The sequence below is a fragment of the Papio anubis genome, chromosome 5, assembly GCF_008728515.1.
Source record: "Papio anubis isolate 15944 chromosome 5, Panubis1.0, whole genome shotgun sequence".
Taxonomy (NCBI): domain Eukaryota; kingdom Metazoa; phylum Chordata; class Mammalia; order Primates; family Cercopithecidae; genus Papio; species Papio anubis.
This window is the reverse complement of record NC_044980.1, coordinates 162341221-162361098: the sequence shown is the minus strand read 5'-3', so window position 1 is coordinate 162361098 and position 19878 is coordinate 162341221. Positions and strand designations below refer to the sequence as shown.

The window sequence follows — 19878 nt, the reverse complement described above, 5'->3', positions numbered from 1 at the left end:
TCAGATTCAGTCCCTCACATCTCTGAAGTACATACAATTATTGCATCCCCATTTTACAGATGGGGAAACTGAGACACAAAGAAGATAAGAGGCTTCCCCAAGGTCATGACCATAGCCCATGAGACTCTGGGCTTTCAGCCCAGTTCCTGACACCAAAGACCACAAACATAGCTACTACAGTACAGCTCTCTTGCCATCAGAAAGGCATGCAGGAGGAAACTCCTGACTGCCTGCTCAAATCTAAAAACTTCAGTAATCCCAGGGCCCCCTGCCAGTGAGGATCAGCTCAGGAAGAAACAACAAGGCATGCTGTTGGCATCAGAGTAGAATACCCTGGGCCAGGTCTCAAAAGGGAACAGTTTATTCTCCTTCGAGTTAATTCTCCTGTGGGCATATGCACTGGGAACAAGCTGTCGGCTCACGTCAGATCCAGGACCAATGCACAGCTGCCATCCCCAAGCTCTCACTATGCTGGTATAGGAGGAAAGGAGTGGGGCTGTGATAAATCTCTGGGAACAAGGCAAGGCCCCAGTGTGGTCCACACCTTCCTGCTTGGGGACCGTGATGGTTAAATTTCATATGTCAACCTGGCTAGGTTGTGGTGCCTAGCTGTTTGATCAAACACCAGTCTGGATGTTGCTATGAAGGTATTTTGTAGACCTGATTAATATCTACAACCAGCTGACTAAGTAAAGGAGATGACGTTCTATAATGTCTGTGGGCCTCATCCAACCAGCTGAAGGTCTTAAGAGCAAAAACTGAGGTTTCCCAGACAAGGAGGAATTCTGCCTCAAGACTGTGGTATAGAAATCCTGCCTGAGTTTCCAGCCTGCCAGCCTACCTTTAGCATCTCAAACTTACATTCCATGGGTTCTGTTTCCCCGGAGAGCACTGACTGGTACAAGGGCTGTCCATCCACCAGCTGCAGCAATGGACATCTGCTTTTCAGGCTAAGAAAGACGCCCCACCCCATCATCTGCGTCCCTTGCCTTGTTCTGCAGGCATTTGAATTTGAGATCCCAATTATCTCACATCCAGATGGTTGGAACAGCCTTGTCTCTGGCCTGACTCCTTCTTCCAAACCACCCTGAAATCTCTTACGAATTCATCTTTAGACATTGCAGCTATTATAACATTTCTCTCCCCCCAACAACACTAATAGCTCCCTATTTCCTACCCTATTAGTTCTACTCTTTCCCAGTTGACATGAAAGGACCTAGACATAATATATCCAGCTGTCCTAGCCCACTGATTCCCCATGACTCTCTGAATATAAGTAGGTTATTTTTGTCACAAAGATTTCTTTATTGCTGTGTAAACACACAATGCTCTCTTCCAACTCTGGATCTTTCTTCCTGACCAGCCTGTTCCCACACCTCCCCTCCAATGCTTGCCTCTTCCTCCTTTACATATCCACATCCTTTCCATCCTTAAAACTTGAATCCTGCTTCCTTCATAATGACCTCCATCCCTAATACCTTCTCTCCTCAAATTAGGATTCTTCATATTTTTGAAATACTTACATTGGTGCCTTTCAGAGGTATTTCAGAGCCACAGAGGCCCTGATACCTGAAAGCTTCCTAGACACGAAGGGGCTGATTTGCCCCCCCCTACCCCCACCACACACACACATACCCCAAATTCATATATTGAATACCTAATCTTCAGTGTCTCACAATATGACTGCATTTGGAAACAGGGTCTTTAAATAAGTAATTAAGTTAAAAAGAGGTGGTTTGATCAGTATGACTATTGTCCTTAGAAGAGGATATCAGCGCACAAACAGAGAGAAGACCACGGTGAATACTCAGGGAGAAGACAGACATCTGCAAACCAAGACAAGAGGCCTAGGAAGAAAACCAACCCTCCCAACATCTTAATCTCAGACTTCTAAACTCCAGAATTGTGAGAAAATACATTTCTTTTGCTTATATGAACCAATCTGTGATAGCTATGGCAGGCCTAGCAAACTAATATACTACATAAACCTAGAAGATTCCTAGGTAAGCCCCCATTCCACCCCCTTCTCTTAAAAATTTTTTACTTGCTCAAAGGAAGATATCAGACCTCTTAGAGCTGTCTCATCGGACGGTGCCCTCACTGCCGCCCCCCACACATACCTCCACACTAAAGAATCTTAAAGTGTAAAAAATAGCCAAATGCTATATTCACATTATATTCTCTGGAGGGTGTGTCAACTGGCAATCCTTATACAGAATTTTGCTCCAAACCATGGTGTCTCCCAGTCATTTCTGCTTTGGCCTTATAAAACTCGAAAGTGTTGGGGAAGCAGGACAATGGAACTTAACAAGTGACACCTGATTTAGGAACTCATTAGTTCTTCTTTTATTGTTCACTCTTGTTTGCTGTGTGTTAGCAGCCACCCCAAAACAGGGCTAAATCTTAGAGAACCTCATAGTATATGCTGCTTTCCTCTTACATAGCCTTGTGGGGTAAACCCTTACAAAACAGAGGGAAAGGGCCGGGAGCAGTGGCTCATGCCTGTAATCCCAGCACTTTGGGAGGCAGAGGTGGGTGGATCATGAGGTCAGGAGATTGAGACCATCCTGGCCAACATGGTGAAACCCTGTCTATACTAAAATACAAAAAATTAGCCGGGTGTGGTGGCATGCGCCTGTAGTCCCAGCTACTCGGGAGGCTGAGGCAGGGGGATTGCTTGAACCCAGGAGGTGGAGGTTGCAGTGAGCCGAGATTACACCACTGCACTCCAGCCTGGCGACAGAGCAAGACTCCATCTCAACAAATAAAAATAAAAATAAAAATAAATAAATACATACATACATAAATAAATAAAACAAAACAGGAGGAAAGTCAACAGTCTACTGGACCTACATGCCAGGCTCAGAGAGGCTCAAAGAGCTGGAAGCCTTCCCCCAACATAGGAGACCAGGAAGAGCTAACATCCAGAGAGGGAGGAAATAAGGCCAGCAAGACACATGCTTGCCAAGTCTTATCTCATCTCTAATTTAAATGTCACCTCACCACCCAGTTGAAAGTAACTTCCAGTCACATACCATCACATCACCCTGTTTTAATTATCCTGCGTTGCTTGGATTGCTTTCTGACATTGCTCTTGTTTATTTGTGCATGCATTTTATTATCTGAATTTAACCCCACTGCATCATGAAAGCACTCACTGCTGTATCGCCAGTGCTTTGCACAGAGCACATGCATAGTAGGCACTCATCAGCTAGCTCTTGGATCGATACAAGAAGTGAGAGCACCATCACCTTCCTTGCCCCTGATATGGTCTGGATCACTGTCCCCACCCAAATCTCATGTTAAAATGTAATCCCCAGGCTGGAGGTGGGACCTGATGAGAGGTGACTGGATCATGGGGGTGCTTTCTTATGGTTTAACACCATGAGAAATGATGATAGCACCAAAGGTGCTATCATGATAGCAAGTTCTCCTATAGCAAGTTCTCCTAAGACCTGGTTGTTTAAAAGTGGGTAGCACCTCTCCCTGTCTCTCTTTTTCCTGCTCTGGCCACATAGGACAAGGCTGCTTTCCCTTTGCCTTCTGCCATGATGGCAAGTTTCCTGAGGCGCCCCGAGAAGTCGAGCAGATGCCAACATCATGCTTCTCGTACAGTCTGCAGAACCATGAGCCAATTAAACCTCTTTTCTTTACAAAGTACCCAGTTTCAGGGATTTCTTTATAGCCATGCAAGAATGAACTAATACACCCCCAAATCAGGACTCTGATCATGTCAACAGAGGGAAGCATCCGCCTGTTGAGCCTGTCAACCAAGGCGCTCAACTCCACTTGTTCTGAGGAGCCGAGGCGTGGCCCAGGCAGAATTCCATGAAGGTAACATTACATTCTCATTAATGCTGTGTGACACAAATTTACTGATGCTCTTTCCCCCATGTTTACATCATGAATTGGTTCTCTGCAAAATGAACCACTGATTGATTCCCCGTCCTTCTCCCTTTCACGAAACATCTGTCTTGTGGTTTAATCAGGAAGGCCTGTGGGACTCTCCTATTTATCAAGAAAACAAATAGGCTCCTCCTTCTAACTAATAACAGATAAACAGGATGGAGGCACATCTATATATGCCAAGGCAACTTTGCCTAAGCAATTAGAACCTATGATCCTATTCCATGCCTCTGGCCCATTTTTTAAGAAAATAACAAACAAAATTAATCAGCTATACCTCAGTCTAATCACAACATAACATAAGACGTTGCAATTAATGGGCTGTAACTGGAAAATTATTGTAGAGCAAGGTAGGTTAATCTAGCATGTCGGTCACTCCTGGATCCAACTCATCTGTTTGGTCAATGTCCAAATCCCTCCCTGACTCCTTCTCTGTAATTTCCCTTGCGGATACAGGCAATATAGTGGAAAAAATCTCATAAATAATGTTCTCCCCAAAGGAGCTTACAGACAATGCTAAGATGTTTAGGTGTCTTAAGATCACACTTGCTGGGCGCAGTGGCTCACACCTGTAATTCCAGCACTTTGGGAGGCCGAGGCAGACAGATCACGAAGTCAGGAGTTCGAGACCAGCCTGACCAACATGGTGAAACCTCATCTCTACTAAAAATACAAATATGAGCCCAGTGTAGTGGTGTACGCCTATAATTCCAGCTACTCAGGAGGCTGAGGCAGGAGAATTGCTTGAACCCAGGAGAGCCGAGATGGTGCCACTGCACTCCAGCCTGAGCCACAGAGCGAGACTCCATCTCAAAAAAAATAAATAAATCCATAAAAAATCACACTCTTAGCACACACCCTTATGGAGACAGGATGAGAAATGGGTCTGTATCGGAAATTATAACCTTTACTTATCTCCTTCTTTCCCATTTCCACTATTCAGAGCTAAAAAGCCAGCTTCACTCTCAGAAATAAATCATCCAAATAACAATTGATTTCAACATTTCTATGTACATGTCTTGCCCAGTGAGTATTGGTATTTAGAAGGATGATCCTAAGGACCCACCAGATCGTTAGTCATCTATGACTTAATTATGTTCAGAATGTCCAATTTACCAAGGCAGTCAATGTTCTAGGAAGGTCCTATTTTTTTCTGATATATTTTAGAAAGATTTTTCAGAAAGCCCTGAACAAAGAAAGGAACTCAGGTTAATCATGAATGAACTGGAAAATCAAAATAGCTGTTGTGCCCAGTTCACCTGGGCATTATTGCTCAAAGAAGTTGGTGCTTGTTTATGTAGCATTCTGCATCTGTTCTGTGTGTATGCAGGAGTCAGACAGATAGGGAGAGATGAGGAGAGACAGAGGTGAACATCCATCTTCCCAAAAGCTTCCTCAAGGCACACAATGTCCTTTGTCGGCTTCGGATTTCTGCATGAAGCCCAGAACACAGCTCTGCAGGAGAGCCACACTCCACCCTGAGCTTCTGACCAGCCTTATTTCCAAGGTTACGTTTTCGTGGGTGGGGAACACGGTAATGAGAAGAGGGTGCACACTCACCGTGAAGACCACCTTCAGGTTGTTGAGCATCTCAATCTCCTTAGGGAAGCCCCGGCTGCCCCATCGCACTAGGTAGTTCTCACTGTGGGAAGAAGAGTGGCAGCCTGTTACTGACAGGGGACCTGGCATCCATTTAATAAAAACATTCACCAAGCATCTACTATGTGCCCAACACATTACTGGCTGCTGGGTGTAGGCAGCTGTTTAAGATAGAAATGGTCCTTCCCTCCGAGAGATCACAGTTGTGTTGAGAGACAGACATTAGACGGGCAAGAGCAAAGAACTATTAACATATGTGTATTTCCCACTTCTGTCCCTCTCCCATCTGCTAAGCAAATTCTGGCACAGCTGTCTAATATTTTTGAAGAGCATCTGCATACTGATAGAGGTTACTGAGAATGGCAGAGATGACAGGGGAAAGGACTTTAGTATATTTTATTGGACATTAAGAATATATTTACCCTTTCCGGCCCATTCCCCATTCAACACTGAGTAAAGATCTGAATTACTTTAAGTTACCCTTTGAATGTAGAGCTGTTTCCTTGAGTGGAATGTCATACTGTGATGGGTCATATAGGGTCTCAGCCATTATCTAAGATACAATTAAATAACTGTTTAAATGCCATTGTGACACTATTTATATAAAATTGTGCTACAAGCTAAGAACCCTGAATCTACAAATCCAAAATATGAAATGCTCCCAAACCTGAAAATTTTTAAGTGTCAACATGATGCTCAAAGGAAATGTTCATTAGAACATTTTAGATTTCAGACTTTTGGATTACAGATGTCAACATGATGCTCAAAGGAAATGTTCATTAGAACATTTTAGATTTCAGACTTTTGGATTAGAGATGCTCTACTGGTAGGTATATATAATGCAAATATTCCAAAATCCAAGAGAAAATCTGAAATCCAAAACACTTCTGGTCCCAAGCATTTTAAATAAGGAATAGTCAGCCTGTATAAAGGAAAAGTTCAGGATGTTGTCTTAATGTATATCAAATGGACCTGACCTAGTGGGTGGTCAAGGAAGGCTTTGCTGAGGAAATGACATGAAATAAAGTTGGTCAGGAAAAGAAGGTAGGAAAGGGAAATGTTTCAGGCAAAGTCAACATGAGTAAAGGCCATGAGTCAGGAAGGAGCTGGATGCATCTAAGAAACAGATTCAAGGGGGCTGGGCGCAGTGACTCATGCCTGTAATCCCAGCACTTTGCGAGGCCAAGGTGGGCAGATCATCTGAGGTCAGGAGTTCAAGACCAGCCTGGGTAACATGGTGAAACCCCATCTCTACTAAAAATATTTAAAAAGTAGCCAGGTGTGGCGGTACACACCTGTAGTCCCAGCTACTAGGGTGGCTGAGGCAGGAGAATCACTTGAACCTGGAAGGCGGAGGTTGCAGTGAGCAGAGGTTGTGCCACTGCACTCCAGCCTGGGTAAAAAGGGAGACCCCATCTCAAAAAAAATAAATAAAAACAAACAGATTCAAGGGAAAGTTACAAGAGAAAAATTAGAGGGAGATGCTAGATCACATAGGCTTTGTAGGTCATTCAAGGATTTTGTCTTGATGCTGAGAGTAATGGAAACCCATTGGAGGGTTTTATGAGGAGCAGCTATGTGGTTCTGACATACGATTCTTTACCATCTCACATCTCCTAGCAGCCATCATGCAGGTCAGTCCCATCACTCCAGGAAGACAGAGAAGTCTAGCACTTATTTAAGTTAGAAGAAGCTTAATATAGTTTGCTGAGTTGAGTCATCAGACTTTCCATGCCATCTAGGAGCATATAGTCGGTGCTAAATAAGTGCCCATTACTTTGAATTAAAAACAAGATTTTTAAAAAAATTTAAAACTCAAGTTAGCCTAAGAAGGCATAAAAGAATTCAGCAAAATTAAAGGGACGTGACTTCCTTTTAGAGCTTTTTTTTTTTATCTCTAATGTCTGGTTCCTCTCTCTCCAGTCACCCCTAAAAGGTTAATGAGAGCAAACTGAGCAGAGTTCAAGCAGGCAGTGGGGCCAATAGCAAAAATGAACATAGTCCCAGATTAACCAATGCTTAAAACTCAATCAAGTTAAGTGGATCTTTTCATCTTTTGTATTTTTTTCAGTAAGATCTAAAAATTGTAGTGGAGTTTGCAGTAAACTAACCAGGAATGCTCCATCCAAATTTTTTTTTATTTTTAATTCTTTCTCGTTGGTAATTTCTGTACTGTTGTTAGTGAAATGCTTAGACACATTCCAGTAACTTCCATCATATGTAGGCAAGCCCCTCAGTGACCCAGCTTGCTACATCTAAACAGCAAGCATCAGCAATTTTCTTCCAGGAGAAGCACAATCATAAATAAGGACAGCAATTTGGAGGGCTGAGCTGGCCCCATCCGTCCTCACCCAGGAAGATCTAGGTGGTAGAATCTGAAGGCTACGGCACCAAGACAGGTAAGACCTCCTCCAAATGACACCCTCCTCAGAGGAACGAGGAGTACTATTCCAACTCCTCATCACACAATTTTTGGGCATAAGACTTACTACTAGACTGATACCTGAACTGCTTCTCTTTTGTCCTGTAAAAATTTACATTAAATTTCCCAAACAGGATCCCTTCAGGGACCTACTGGGGATCTGACCATGATTCAGTCCAACACTGAAACATCGATCCCAGCTATATTCTCCCCAGTCCACATCTGGGCCACACTGAAGATGTCTTAACATGCCTGTTTTTCACTGTATGTCAACCCTGGCCAGAGCAGGCAGGAGCCCAGATTTCTTGCTTAGGGGAAGAGCAGCTCTTCAGAGTGAGACTGACATTGGGAGTGTTCCCAGATTCCCCTCCCCACTTCCTGCATTGTGCCTCTTCTCTTTTTCCTTTGCTTTCTCCTCTTTATGCGATTGCTGGTTTCTGCCCGCTTTGTCCTCCTCCCTCTGCTCATCCCCACTTTCCCAGGGCTGGCTCTCATCTCCAGCACTCTCAGAGATGTCACTCAGGCACACCCCATTGAGCATGGCATGCCAGGTGGCACGGCAGGGAGCACAGCTGCCACCTTGCTGATTCATGGCCTCCCTCCACAGAGATGGTCCAGCCATCCATCACTGAGATGGGGCCAGCCAACCACACTCCCTCATCAATGTGGCAGGCAGTAAGCACTTTTAGGATCTGCTTGTGAGCACTTTCAGATCTGTTGTGTGTCATAGGCCCCATACTATTCCCTCTCAGTTGCTTCCAAGGCTCCTGAAACTGCAACCAGTGAGCCTTTCAGGAACCTTGGGAGTAACTGAAAGGAAACAGCAAGGGGCCTCTGCCTCTGACACCCAAAGCAATTCAAGGTGGGCCTAAGGGACCAGGGACACTCATTCTCAGTGTCCACTAAGGCTAAGCCAGGTGAATTGGGCTGACTCTTTAAGGTTAGGGACTTTGGTGCATAATAAATACCTTTCCACCACAATGGTACTGAAACCCTGGTGAAAACGGTTTAGAATACTTGACACAACTCATTCCTTGGTGACAGACTTAAGTGGGAAATAGCTTGTCTTTGGAGTCAGATGGGCCTGTGTATAAATCCCAGCTCTGCTCTTTACAAATATTTGTGACTTTGGGCAAGTTGCTTGACTTCCCTGAGCCTCATTTTCTCATCCTAATGACACAGAACCGTGAGGATTAGATGGGACAATGTACAGACCCCAGCACATTCTTCCGAGATGGACAGCCCCTCCAGTTTTATGCATGTCTCCAAGAGGCTGCTGTTTACTGAAGCACCACTATTCACCAGGCATGGTGTACTCGTTCATTTCATCATCATAGCAACAAGCCAGGAAGACATCAACAAGCCAGGAAGACAAAAGCAGAGAGATCATGTTCTAGCTCCTTTCTAATGTGTGTCTCTACAAAAAAATTAAAAATTAGCCAGGCGTGGTGGCGCACGCCTGTATTCACAGTCAGTGGCCTCGAATATGAGACCATGTCTTGGTCTAAAACCCTAATGGAGGGGACAGGCAGTGGTTGCTTGAGAGGAAGGATGGTCTGAGCAGAGGCTAGGAGTCTGGCAGTGGGAGCTGGAGGAGCAGCAAAGTCTCTTCCCTGGAGATTCCCAAAAGTATTTTCCCTTCCTTGAGCCAAGGCACCCAGAAGTTCCCTCACTTCCTCCATTGCCAAGAACAACTTATTAAAGTAGTAATGATAACAGCCACTGCCCCTTGCAGTACAGGCACCATGTGCCAGGCCTTGTGCATCGCAACTCTTTCTCATTAAAGCCTGAAGGAAATGACCCTGTGAGGTCAGCACTCACATTGTGCAGATGGGAAACTCAGGCTTAAGAAATATTAACAACCTGCCCCACGTTAAGAAAGAGTAAAGGCTGGGGCCAAGATGTGAACCCAGACGAATCTCAGAGCCTATACCCTTAGCCTATTGCCGCTACAGAGAATTTGGAGCATTCATTTCTTAACTCCTATTCTGAAAGTAGATACTGGCAGGGAGCAGTGGCTGACACCCATAATCCCAGCACTTTGGGAAACCAAGGTGGGAGGATCACTCGAAGCCAAGAGTTCAACACCAGACGGGACAATGCAGCAAGACCCTGCCTCTACAAAAAATTAAAAATTAACCAGGTGTGGTGGCGCATGCCTATAGTCCCAGATACTCAGGAGGCTGAGGTGGGAGAATCGTTTGAGCCTAGGAGTTCAAGGCTGCAGTGAGCTGTGATCGCACCCATGCACTCCAGCCTGGGCAGCAGAGTGAGACCCTGTCTCAAAACAAAAAAGAAGTAGATATTTTTATTCTAGCCAATGCTACTTGTCTGAATCTTGTTATTTCTGACTGTTTTCTGGTAATCAAAATCTATTTTAGAAAACCCTACAACCATAAACTCCACTGTGGGAAAAAACTGGTGGTAAATAACACTTCCACTCAACTCCTACACCCTCCAAAGAAGTTATTTCCACATTCTCACTAAGGCACAGTCTCTTTTCCAGGTGGAAATTGCTCCATAAGTGAGGATGGAAGGAAAAGATGCTCTGTGCACTGCTTCCCACAGTCAGAGAAGTAGGGCAACACTGGACATACCTACCTTATGACCGTTTGCTTGTTGGGGTCATAGAGAGACATGAAGAGCTCAGCATCTTCCCCAATTCTGCACACAAAGTTTCTCACAAACACATAGAGGCTATGGGTGGGGGATGAGGAGATCCGGGAATACATTCCATAATCTGGCTGGTCTTTTGACTGAAAGGCAGAAGGAAGAAGGAAAGAAGATAGAGAAAATTAGCCTAGCACCACTCAGAGCAACACAGAGATAGTCAAGGACATTGGGTTCAAGCCTGAAGTGTTGGACATTCCACCCAGCTCTGCCATCAAAAGCTTCTGCAACCTGGATCAATTCACTTTGACTCTCTTGGCCTGTATTTTTCTATCTTGGGAAATGTCGCCACTGACCCAGACTTCCTCATAAAGTTAGTGTCATAAAAAGCAAAAACTGTAAAAGAAAAATATTGCTTAAATGGATTTTATCAAAACTATAAACTTTTGCTCTTTGAAGGATGCAACAGCTAGGTGCAGATTTGGAGAAACTAGCAAAACATATCTGACAAAGAATTTGTATCTAGAATATACGAATGACTCTTACAACTAATTTTGAGGAAAATAACCCAATTTAAATGGGCAAAATGTTTGACCAGACACTTCCCAAGAGAAGGTACAAGTGGAAATGACAGGAATCACATGAAGAGATACTCAACATCACTGCACATCAGAAAAATGAAAATTAAAACTACAATGAGATACCACTACACAACCGCTAGTATGCCTAAGTTAAAAAGTCTGATAATATCAAGTGTTGACAAGGAAGTAGAGCAACTAAAACTCTCATATATTGCTGGTAGAAATGCAAAATTGGGCTGGTGTCGTGGCTCACACCCGTAATCTCAGTACTTTGGAAGGCTGAGATGGGCTGATCATTTGAGTCCAGGAGTTCAAGATCAGCCTGGGCAACACAGTGAAAGCCCATCTCTATAGAAAATAAAAAAGGTTAGCCAGGCATGTTGGTATGCACCTGTGATCCCAGCTACTTGGGAGCCTGAGGTGGAACAATCACCTGAGCCCAGGGGGTCAAGGCTGCAGTGAGCCGTGATCACACCACTACACTCCAGCCTGGGTGATAGAGTGAGACCCTGTCTCAAAAAAACAAAAAAAAAAACCAAAAAATTGTACAGCCATTTCAAGAAATAGCATGGCAATACCTTAAAAAGTTATATATACACTTATCATATGATCCAGCAATCCCACTGCTAAGTATTGCCCAAAAGGAATCAAAACATGTCCAAATAAAGATTTGTTTCCCAATGTTCATGGTTGCATTAGTATAATAGCTCTGAACTGAAAACTTACCCAAATGCCCAATAATTGGTCAATGCTATATACCATTGGTAACTGGTCAGTGGTGTACTGACTCAGTAATAAAAGGACCAAAATGTTAATATGCACAACAACATAAACCTCAAAAACATCATGCTGAGTAAAAGTCAAACACAGAAAATTAATACTGCATGGATTCCATTTATATGAAACTCTAGAAAAGGCAAATCTATAGTGACAGGAAATTATAGGTTGCACAGGGTTTGGGGCTGGAGACGGAGCACAAAGAAACTTTTAGGATGATGGAACTGTTCTTTATCTTGATTGTCATGACGTTTATCCAACACAATATATTATTACGATTCATTAAAGCATAATTTAAAATGAGTGAAATGTACTGTATGAAAATTATATCTTAATAAATCTAAAAACACAATTGCTTTCAAATAATACAGAGCAGCTAAAATAAGTTTTTTAATAAAAATCAGACTGTTAACCTTTCCTTGAAATCTTTCACTGATTTCCCATCAGTGGGAATAACATCAAAACTCTTTTCCAAAACCCCTCAGGCCCTTCGAGATCTGGCTCCACCTACCTGCCTCTGCAAATACGTTGCCTGAACTCCCCGACTGTTCACCACACCTCATCCTTGTTTGGCTTTCCTACTCCTTCAATAATCAGAATGCAGTCCTACCTCAGGGCCTTTGCACCTGCTGTGCCCTCTGCCTGGAACACCCTGTCCCAGATCGTCCCAGGCCTGGTGCCTTCACGTGATTCAGGTGTCAGCTCAAATGTCACTCTTGAGAGAGGCCTTTCGTGGCTGTGCCTTTTAACATAGCTCCTGAGTCACTTTGATTCACATAACCCTGGTTCATTGCCTTTTATAAACTCATCTGGAATTAATATTTTCACTTATTTATTTAATTTTTTATCGCCTTTCTTCTATTCTCCCTTCTGGAAGCTACAAGTGCCAAGAGATCGAGAAACTTGCCTGGCATTTAACTACCTGTGAGATGGATGTTGAATGAATTACAGATGTGGGTACAAAACCACAGTTAAACACATGTGGCTGCTGATCATCTCAGGCCATAGACAGATCCCCTTGAATAATACACAGTCTGGTTCATTAGCCCATTGTTTTAAGTTTATGATGTGCTCAATGATTGGATGACTTGGCCAAAGCCTATTTAGTAAAGCTCACCATTTCTTCTTTGATACGCTCTGTGATTTTACCAGTTGCTTCCTCATGTGCATGGAACAAGCTGATGACGCTGGTATTATCAGGGTCCAAGATATTTCCATCTTCATCTCTGACAATCAAATCCAACTCAAGGATTCTGTAAAGCAAAAACTGGAGGTGAAGATAAATCAGGGGAGAACTTTAGGTCACTGATAGGTGAGAAGCTTTTTACCAGAAAGTTCGACTGATTTCAGGGGATCATACAGTCACAAAGAAGAGCTCTACCCTGATAGCCTGGGACACTGCTAGTGAGTGCATATTGGTATAGTAGACCCCCTTTGGAAGGTACTGTAGTAGTGTGCATTCAATTTTTTAAAAAGGTGTATTTTCCACGGTATTAAACTGAAACACCCAACACTTGAACTAGGATGTGTTGTAGCCTTGACCGCATCAGCAAGTATTGAAAAAAAAAAAAAAAAAAATGTCGGCTGGGCATGGCGACTCATGCCTGTAATCCCAACATTTTGGGAGGCCGAGGTGGGTGGATCACCTGAGGTCACGAGTTCAAGACCAGCCTGGCCAAGATGGTGAAACCCCGTCTCTACTAAAAATACAAACATTAGCTGGGCATCATGGTGAGCTCCTGTAGTCCTAGCTACTCAGGAGGCTGAGACAGGAGAATTGCTTGAACCCGGGAGGCAGAAGTTGCAGTGAGCCGAGATTGCACCACTGCACTCCAGCCTGGGTGACAGAGTGAGACTCCATCTCACCAAAAAAAAAAAAAAAAAAAGTCTAAAAGAGAAATGGCTAAATCAACAGTGACCTATCTATCATGGAATACCATATAGCAGAGCTTTTAAAATAGTAAATAGTTTTACTATATTTAATAATATATTTCAGTGCAAAAATCAAGCATGGAAAGATGCATATAGTGTACATACAATATTTATTTTTATAAATAAATAAATAATAAAACAAACAAAAAATAGGCCAGATATGTTATCTGGGTGCATGTATAAAAGTAAGCTTATGTATGAAAGAAAGCTCTGAATGAAAAAAAGGACCAAACTACCAACACAAGTTATCCGTGGGACAGCTAGGGGCCTAGGGCTGGAGGAGTAAAGGGGTCAAAGGTTACATGTGCCTTGTCTCAATTTATTTAATTTTTTTTTAATGAGTCAGGGTCTTGCTCTGTCTTCCAGGCTAGGGTACAGTGGCGTGATCATAGCTTCCCATAGCCTCGAACTCTTGGGCTCAAGCAATCCTCCCACCTCAGCCTCCTGAGCAGCTGGGACTACAGGCACATGCCACCATGCCCAGCTACTACCGTACCTAGCCTTTTTAAAAATATATACACAGAGGAGGTATTTATATATTATTCAATAAAAATTTGAAAATAGCAGTTGGGGAAAAACAATCTCAGACATATTGACTGTTACCCACAGCTTGCTTTCAGCTATTTGACTTCCAGGCCACAAGCTTTTCCCTGTTTGGTACTGATTTGTTTCAATCACACCTGTCATCCTGACCAGCATCAGTGACACTAACAGCAGCAAACTCACACAGCACTTACAATAAGCTCACATAGGATAAGTGTTTTACATAAAATTAATCCATTTAATTCTCATAACAACCCTATGAAGGAGATACTATTAATAACCCCATTTTACAAATGAAGAAAAGACTGAGGATATGAGGACTAATTAATTTGCTCAAGGTCATATAGCTAGTGAAAACTAAGAATACATCTCTGTCCACACTCATAACCTCTCTGGTATGCTTGCTATAATAGATAGGAGGAGCCTAGGAGCAATGTATGGGTTGCAGGGTGGGGTAGGGTATGTTTGCAGAAACCTTAACTTGAAACTGCTTTTGCACTTGATATTGAGATGAAGAGCCTCAGTGGTCCATACAAAGATAGGAGGAGGTGGGCTGATGGATTCTGAGAAGGCCAACCGTAGTCCTGCTTGGTTGCCACTACTAAGATTCTGGAAGGGCAGCAAGACAAATGAAGGAGACTACGTCTTCATCTCTATCAGAGAATCGAATTGAGAGGCACATCTCTCATCTTGTCCAAATGTAGTCGGAAGGGAGCCAAGGTTCACCCATTTGTGCACATTCATTAGGAAATTAACTCCCAACTCAATATGACTCATAATGGGGCACAGCCATGCTGCCTAACGGCAATGCTAAGGGGGAAGAAACACATTCAGCTAATGCTTAGCAGAGGCTCTCCTGACCTTGGAAAAGATGGAGCATTGCCGATACATAATTTAATGCCAAGATCTCTCTGGCTGTTCTCCTCAATATGTATCGAAGTGGATTCGGTTCTAAAATACATGAATAAAACATTCTCCTAGGTCTGGCTATCTTGGGATGTGGAGAAGTCATTTGAGGATTCCTCAATCCTTGGACATCAAAATCACTTGGAACTTTGGGAGCTTCAGTAGGATTGACAGGACTCCTGTGACCTAGGGGCAGGAGAGGCTGTCCTCCACAGCCTCTGAATGCAGCCACCATGCATTTTGGGGAGCAGAACATTTAGGCATCCTCTCATCAGGATGTAACCCCACTGCTCTCATCTGTTCAAGGAAGTGATCAAATGAAGCCAAGATGAGGGAAGAGGGAAAAGCCCCCACTGTATGCGTATAAAATAAAATTTTTAAAAAAGGTAAACTCAGCTGGGCATGGTGACATGCACCTGTAGTCCCCGCTCCTCGGGAGGCTGAGGTGGGAGGAACACTTGAGCCCAGGAGATGGAGACTGTAGTAAGCTATGATTGCACCATTGCATATGCCACCTAAAAATCTGTGATGGCTCCCCACTGCTGTCTGGACAATCCAGACTCACTTGGCACTAAAATCCTCAAGGTTCCAGCCCCAGTCCACCCATGTCTTCCTCTCCATGGTCACGTGAACCTTTCATCTCCCACATTCTTTCCCTCTGAGTTTCTCTTCTCCATTTCACCTAATAATTCCTGCTGGTCTAGTTAGATTCAGAGTGGTTGTCATCTCCACCCTGACTCCCACCCCCACATCCTCCAACCTTCTTGCCCATGCTTCCTGCACTCCTAATGTGTATGACTTCCGACTGAAAGTGGCTGTTTACTTCTCTGCCTCCCTTATTAACCCACATGGCTCTTGGAAGGCAGTAGAGTGCAGCAGTTAAGCACTTGAACTCTGCAGCCACATTATCAGTTCAAATTCCACTGCATCTTGAGCAAAATCACCTGCTGTTCAAAAGACCACTGGGATGGCTAAATAGTAGAAAGTGTAACCAAGGAGCTCAGCTTCAAAATGCATTTTAAAACTTTTTTCTTGGCTAGGCTCGGTGGCTCACACCTGTAATCCTAGCACTTTGGGAGGCCGAGGTGGGTGGATCACAAGGTCAGGAGTTCGAGACCAGCCTGGCCAATGTGGTGAAACCCCATCTCTACTAAAAATACACAAATTAGCCAGGTGTGGCAGCATGCGCCTGTAGTCCCAGCTACTTGGGAGGCTGAGGCAGAAGAATCACTTGAACCCGGGAGGTGGAGGTTGCAGTGAGCTGAGATCATGCCACTGCACTCCAACCTGGGCAATAGATGGAGACTCTGTCTCAAAAAAAAAAACAAAAGCAAAACTCAAGACGTAGCCTTGAGAAAAACTGTAGAAACCTTTTTTTCCTTAGTCTTAAAATATACCCTTGAAACCTACTTTGAAGCTCCATTCCCTTCCCTCTTCTACCATATACGCTCTTACTCCATGCACATTTACTTAACTCTATGCTTGTTAAGAAATTCCAGGGGCTAATTGAAAACAAACTAGGCATGAGGGTGCAGCTACAGAATTCTCCCCCACTTAAAGACTGCCTCAAGATGGATCGACAGCCTGGCCACTGTCAAGATGGCACCGGCCTGTTCTCCAGACCGGCATCAGGCCTAGACACACAGCCCCTGCACCCTGCACAGCCCCTGCATGCCTCCCACATCCAGCTTCCCTTTCTGAAACCCTTGCCCTCAGCCCAGAGTCTTGAAGTGGTTTCTAGAGGGGTGAGCCTGTATGTTTCCCCATGACTAGCTTTGGAAATAAAGTCACTTTCCTTACAATGCACTTTGTCCCTGTTACTGGCTTTGCAAGCAGCGGGCAACAGAGCCTGCGCTTCATTACAAAAGGAGAACCTTACTGGTGACATTGGTTTGCAAACTTTGAAGAGAAAGGAGAACCTTACTAGTGACATCGGTTTGCAAACTTTGAAGAGACAGTCTCTGGTATGTGTGGAAGGTGCCCTTTCTTTGAAGAGGGGAAGGACGTGTTGGGTTTTATGCCTCACAGAGCCAACATCATACATAGTCAGCAGGTTTGGGGAAAAAATTAACATATTTATGGAGACAAGAGCATACACTATGGGTAAACGTGTATGTAACATACAGCCCATGTTCACTTTGGGGTGGGGTTTATTATTAAAATGAGGTGAAACTTGGCACTTTACATCAAAAGGTGAACTACTGGACACAGTTTGTGGACAGCCTTAAGCTAGCTGAAACTGGCTTAAGGTTTGCAGTTCTCTATCAAAAAAGAATGTTTAGCAGGCCAGTCCTCTGTCCGCTTAGAGTTATAGTGGTGTGGATGTAAATCAGAGTTAGGAGGGGTCTGATAATCTGCCTGATGGCTCCTATTGTTAGGGAGTTTGGCAAGAGGGTGTTTTTCTCGTAGCTGTAGGAATTTAGGGAGTTGCCAAGCCAGCTCCCCTGAACGCTCAACCTGACCCATAGGTAGCTGTTGTTTCCTGAACCTTAGGGTCCATCTTAGTTGATAAAGAGGCATCTAGGTTTGTTTCTCAGATCACACACCTAATCGCTCTTGAGCCTCACTTTCCCCACCTGAGAAACAAGATGAGATTAGTGCCTACCTCATAAAGTTGTTGTGAGACTTCACAGAGTTAATACCTGGAAAGGGCTTTAAGCCGTGCCTCCGGAAATGAGTGAGCACTCTGGAAGTTATCATTATTTCTCATTGCTTGCTTTTTGATTGTTGCTAAAAACAGAGGCTGTATTTTGTATGTGTCTGTACCCCGTACTCTTGGGGCCTACCAGGTGTGTAAAGAAAGTTTGGTATCTGAATGAAGTAATGGAATGAGAGAAGAAACAAGCTCATTCTGACCATTCCTCCAAGGTTCAGTTCCACTTTGTGCCACCCCCACCCACTCTCCCAGCTGCTGGAGGTTGGAGGTAGGCAGTCCCAGGCTGATCCGACACTCGGCCCAGACGGTGGGCCTCCTGGATTTGGGGGAGCTGCCCATCCCATACCAGAGCTCGGAGCACCCGAACTATCAGGCCAGTGATAAGATGCCCAACTCTCTCGCCTGCAGCTGAAGTAGTCAGGTAAATAAGGGGGCCCCTGAGCTTGAGGTCTCAGCCTGTGCCACAGGGCATCTCTCACTTCCCCAGAGGAAGCTGACAGAACTAAAAGCACGGGGCTAGGTCAGAGGATGCTGCAGAGGGGCTGGTTTAGGGAGGACCCTCTTTCTTCTTTTTCTCCCATCACCACCATTCACCCACTCACTCAGTTATCACTCACTGAGCACCTACTATGTGCACACCTTGTTCCAAGCACAGGCATAGAGGTGATTTAGACAGTCAACATCCTATAGGAGCTCCCACAACAGGAGGGAAGCCGGGCCAAAAAGGAGGCAATTACTACTCAGGGCCTTCAAGAGCACCTACCCCGGCCCAAGGAGGGTAGTGGAAAATCAGGGAAGGCTTCCTGTGAGTGGCGACCACTTTTTCCATTCCTGGTCCTTCTTCTTAGGAGCCCCCATTAAGAAAACAACATTTGAAGGTCGTAGATGTCATTGTAAAGCAGCTCTCAATTCCCATACACTCAGCTGCAATTGTTCTCAGCTAAAGACACCATGGAACCAACGGCAGTAGCAGCTGCATGGCAAACCCTTCCTGTCACTTTAGGATGATGTGCTTTATAAGCAGATTTGGACACGCTTGCCAGATGCCAACAGAGGCACTGGCAGAGGGACTGTGTTCCTGGATCAGCTGTGAGTTGGAGCCACTGACTTTCCTCTCAGAATCCTCCTCCTAGTGCTTATGGCAGGACAAGAAAGCCTGGCCTGACTGCTGGGGAAACTTCTTTTTATTCCCATTAAATGGGCTTTTTACTTCCCCCTCAGGCCCTGTGTTCCAGCCTTCAGACCTGCTTTGCAGTTCCTTGAGTATGCCATGCTCTCTCATGAGCCCCTGACTCTCCTTCTTGTTTTGAGCCTCCTTAATATCCCTTTATCCTTCAAACTTCAGTTCAGGGGTCACCTCCTTCAGGAAGTCTTCCTTGACTTCCTTCTCTAAGGTTCATTAAAAGTAACTCTTGCTTCCTGAGCTATCGAACTTATCACAGTACATATCAGCAGTTTACTTGTGGCTTACTCCTAATTGGAACTGTGACCCTTGAGTGGACAGGGACTTTTATTTCTACAGCCCCAATACCTAGCAGGAAATCCAGCCAACTATAAGTGCTCAATACATGTCTGTGGTTGGAATGAATGAGCAAATGAACAGAATGTTTGGAGGCCATTCAAAAGATCAGGAGGGAGGGGAGGTCCTTATAGTTCCCAAATGCTATCCAAGTAGCAGAGTGGTGAGGCCCATGGACCCTGGAGCCAGACTGCCTGGGTCTAAATTCAGGTTCTGTCATTTACTAGCTGTGCAACTCTGGACAAGTTACCTACCCTATTGAAAACCCTCAGTTTCTTCATCTGAAAAAAATGGGGATAATAAAACTGCATGCCCCATAGAGTTATTACGAGAATTAAATGAGACAATGCCTGTAAAACACTTAGCAGCAAGCCTGGTGTACAACGAGCTCTGATTAAGAGTTACTTATAATGTTATTATCAGTGGG

The 19878-nt window shown here is 44.2% G+C and overlaps 1 protein-coding gene across 6 annotated transcripts in view; it reads right to left on the bottom strand.

Annotated features, from left to right (window-relative positions):
* The window catches only part of DOCK2 (dedicator of cytokinesis 2), a 433369-nt gene that overhangs the window by 376382 nt on the left and 37109 nt on the right, over positions 1-19878 (bottom strand). For all 6 annotated transcript variants that reach the window (XM_021940250.2, XM_017960117.3, XM_021940247.2 and 3 more), the window contains 3 exons: positions 13013-13148; positions 10529-10683; positions 5467-5548 (listed from right to left, as the gene is read on the bottom strand). In XM_021940250.2, coding sequence (XP_021795942.1) covers positions 5467-5548; positions 10529-10683; positions 13013-13148 — 373 coding nt within the window. The remainder of the gene's footprint in view (positions 1-5466; positions 5549-10528; positions 10684-13012; positions 13149-19878) is intronic.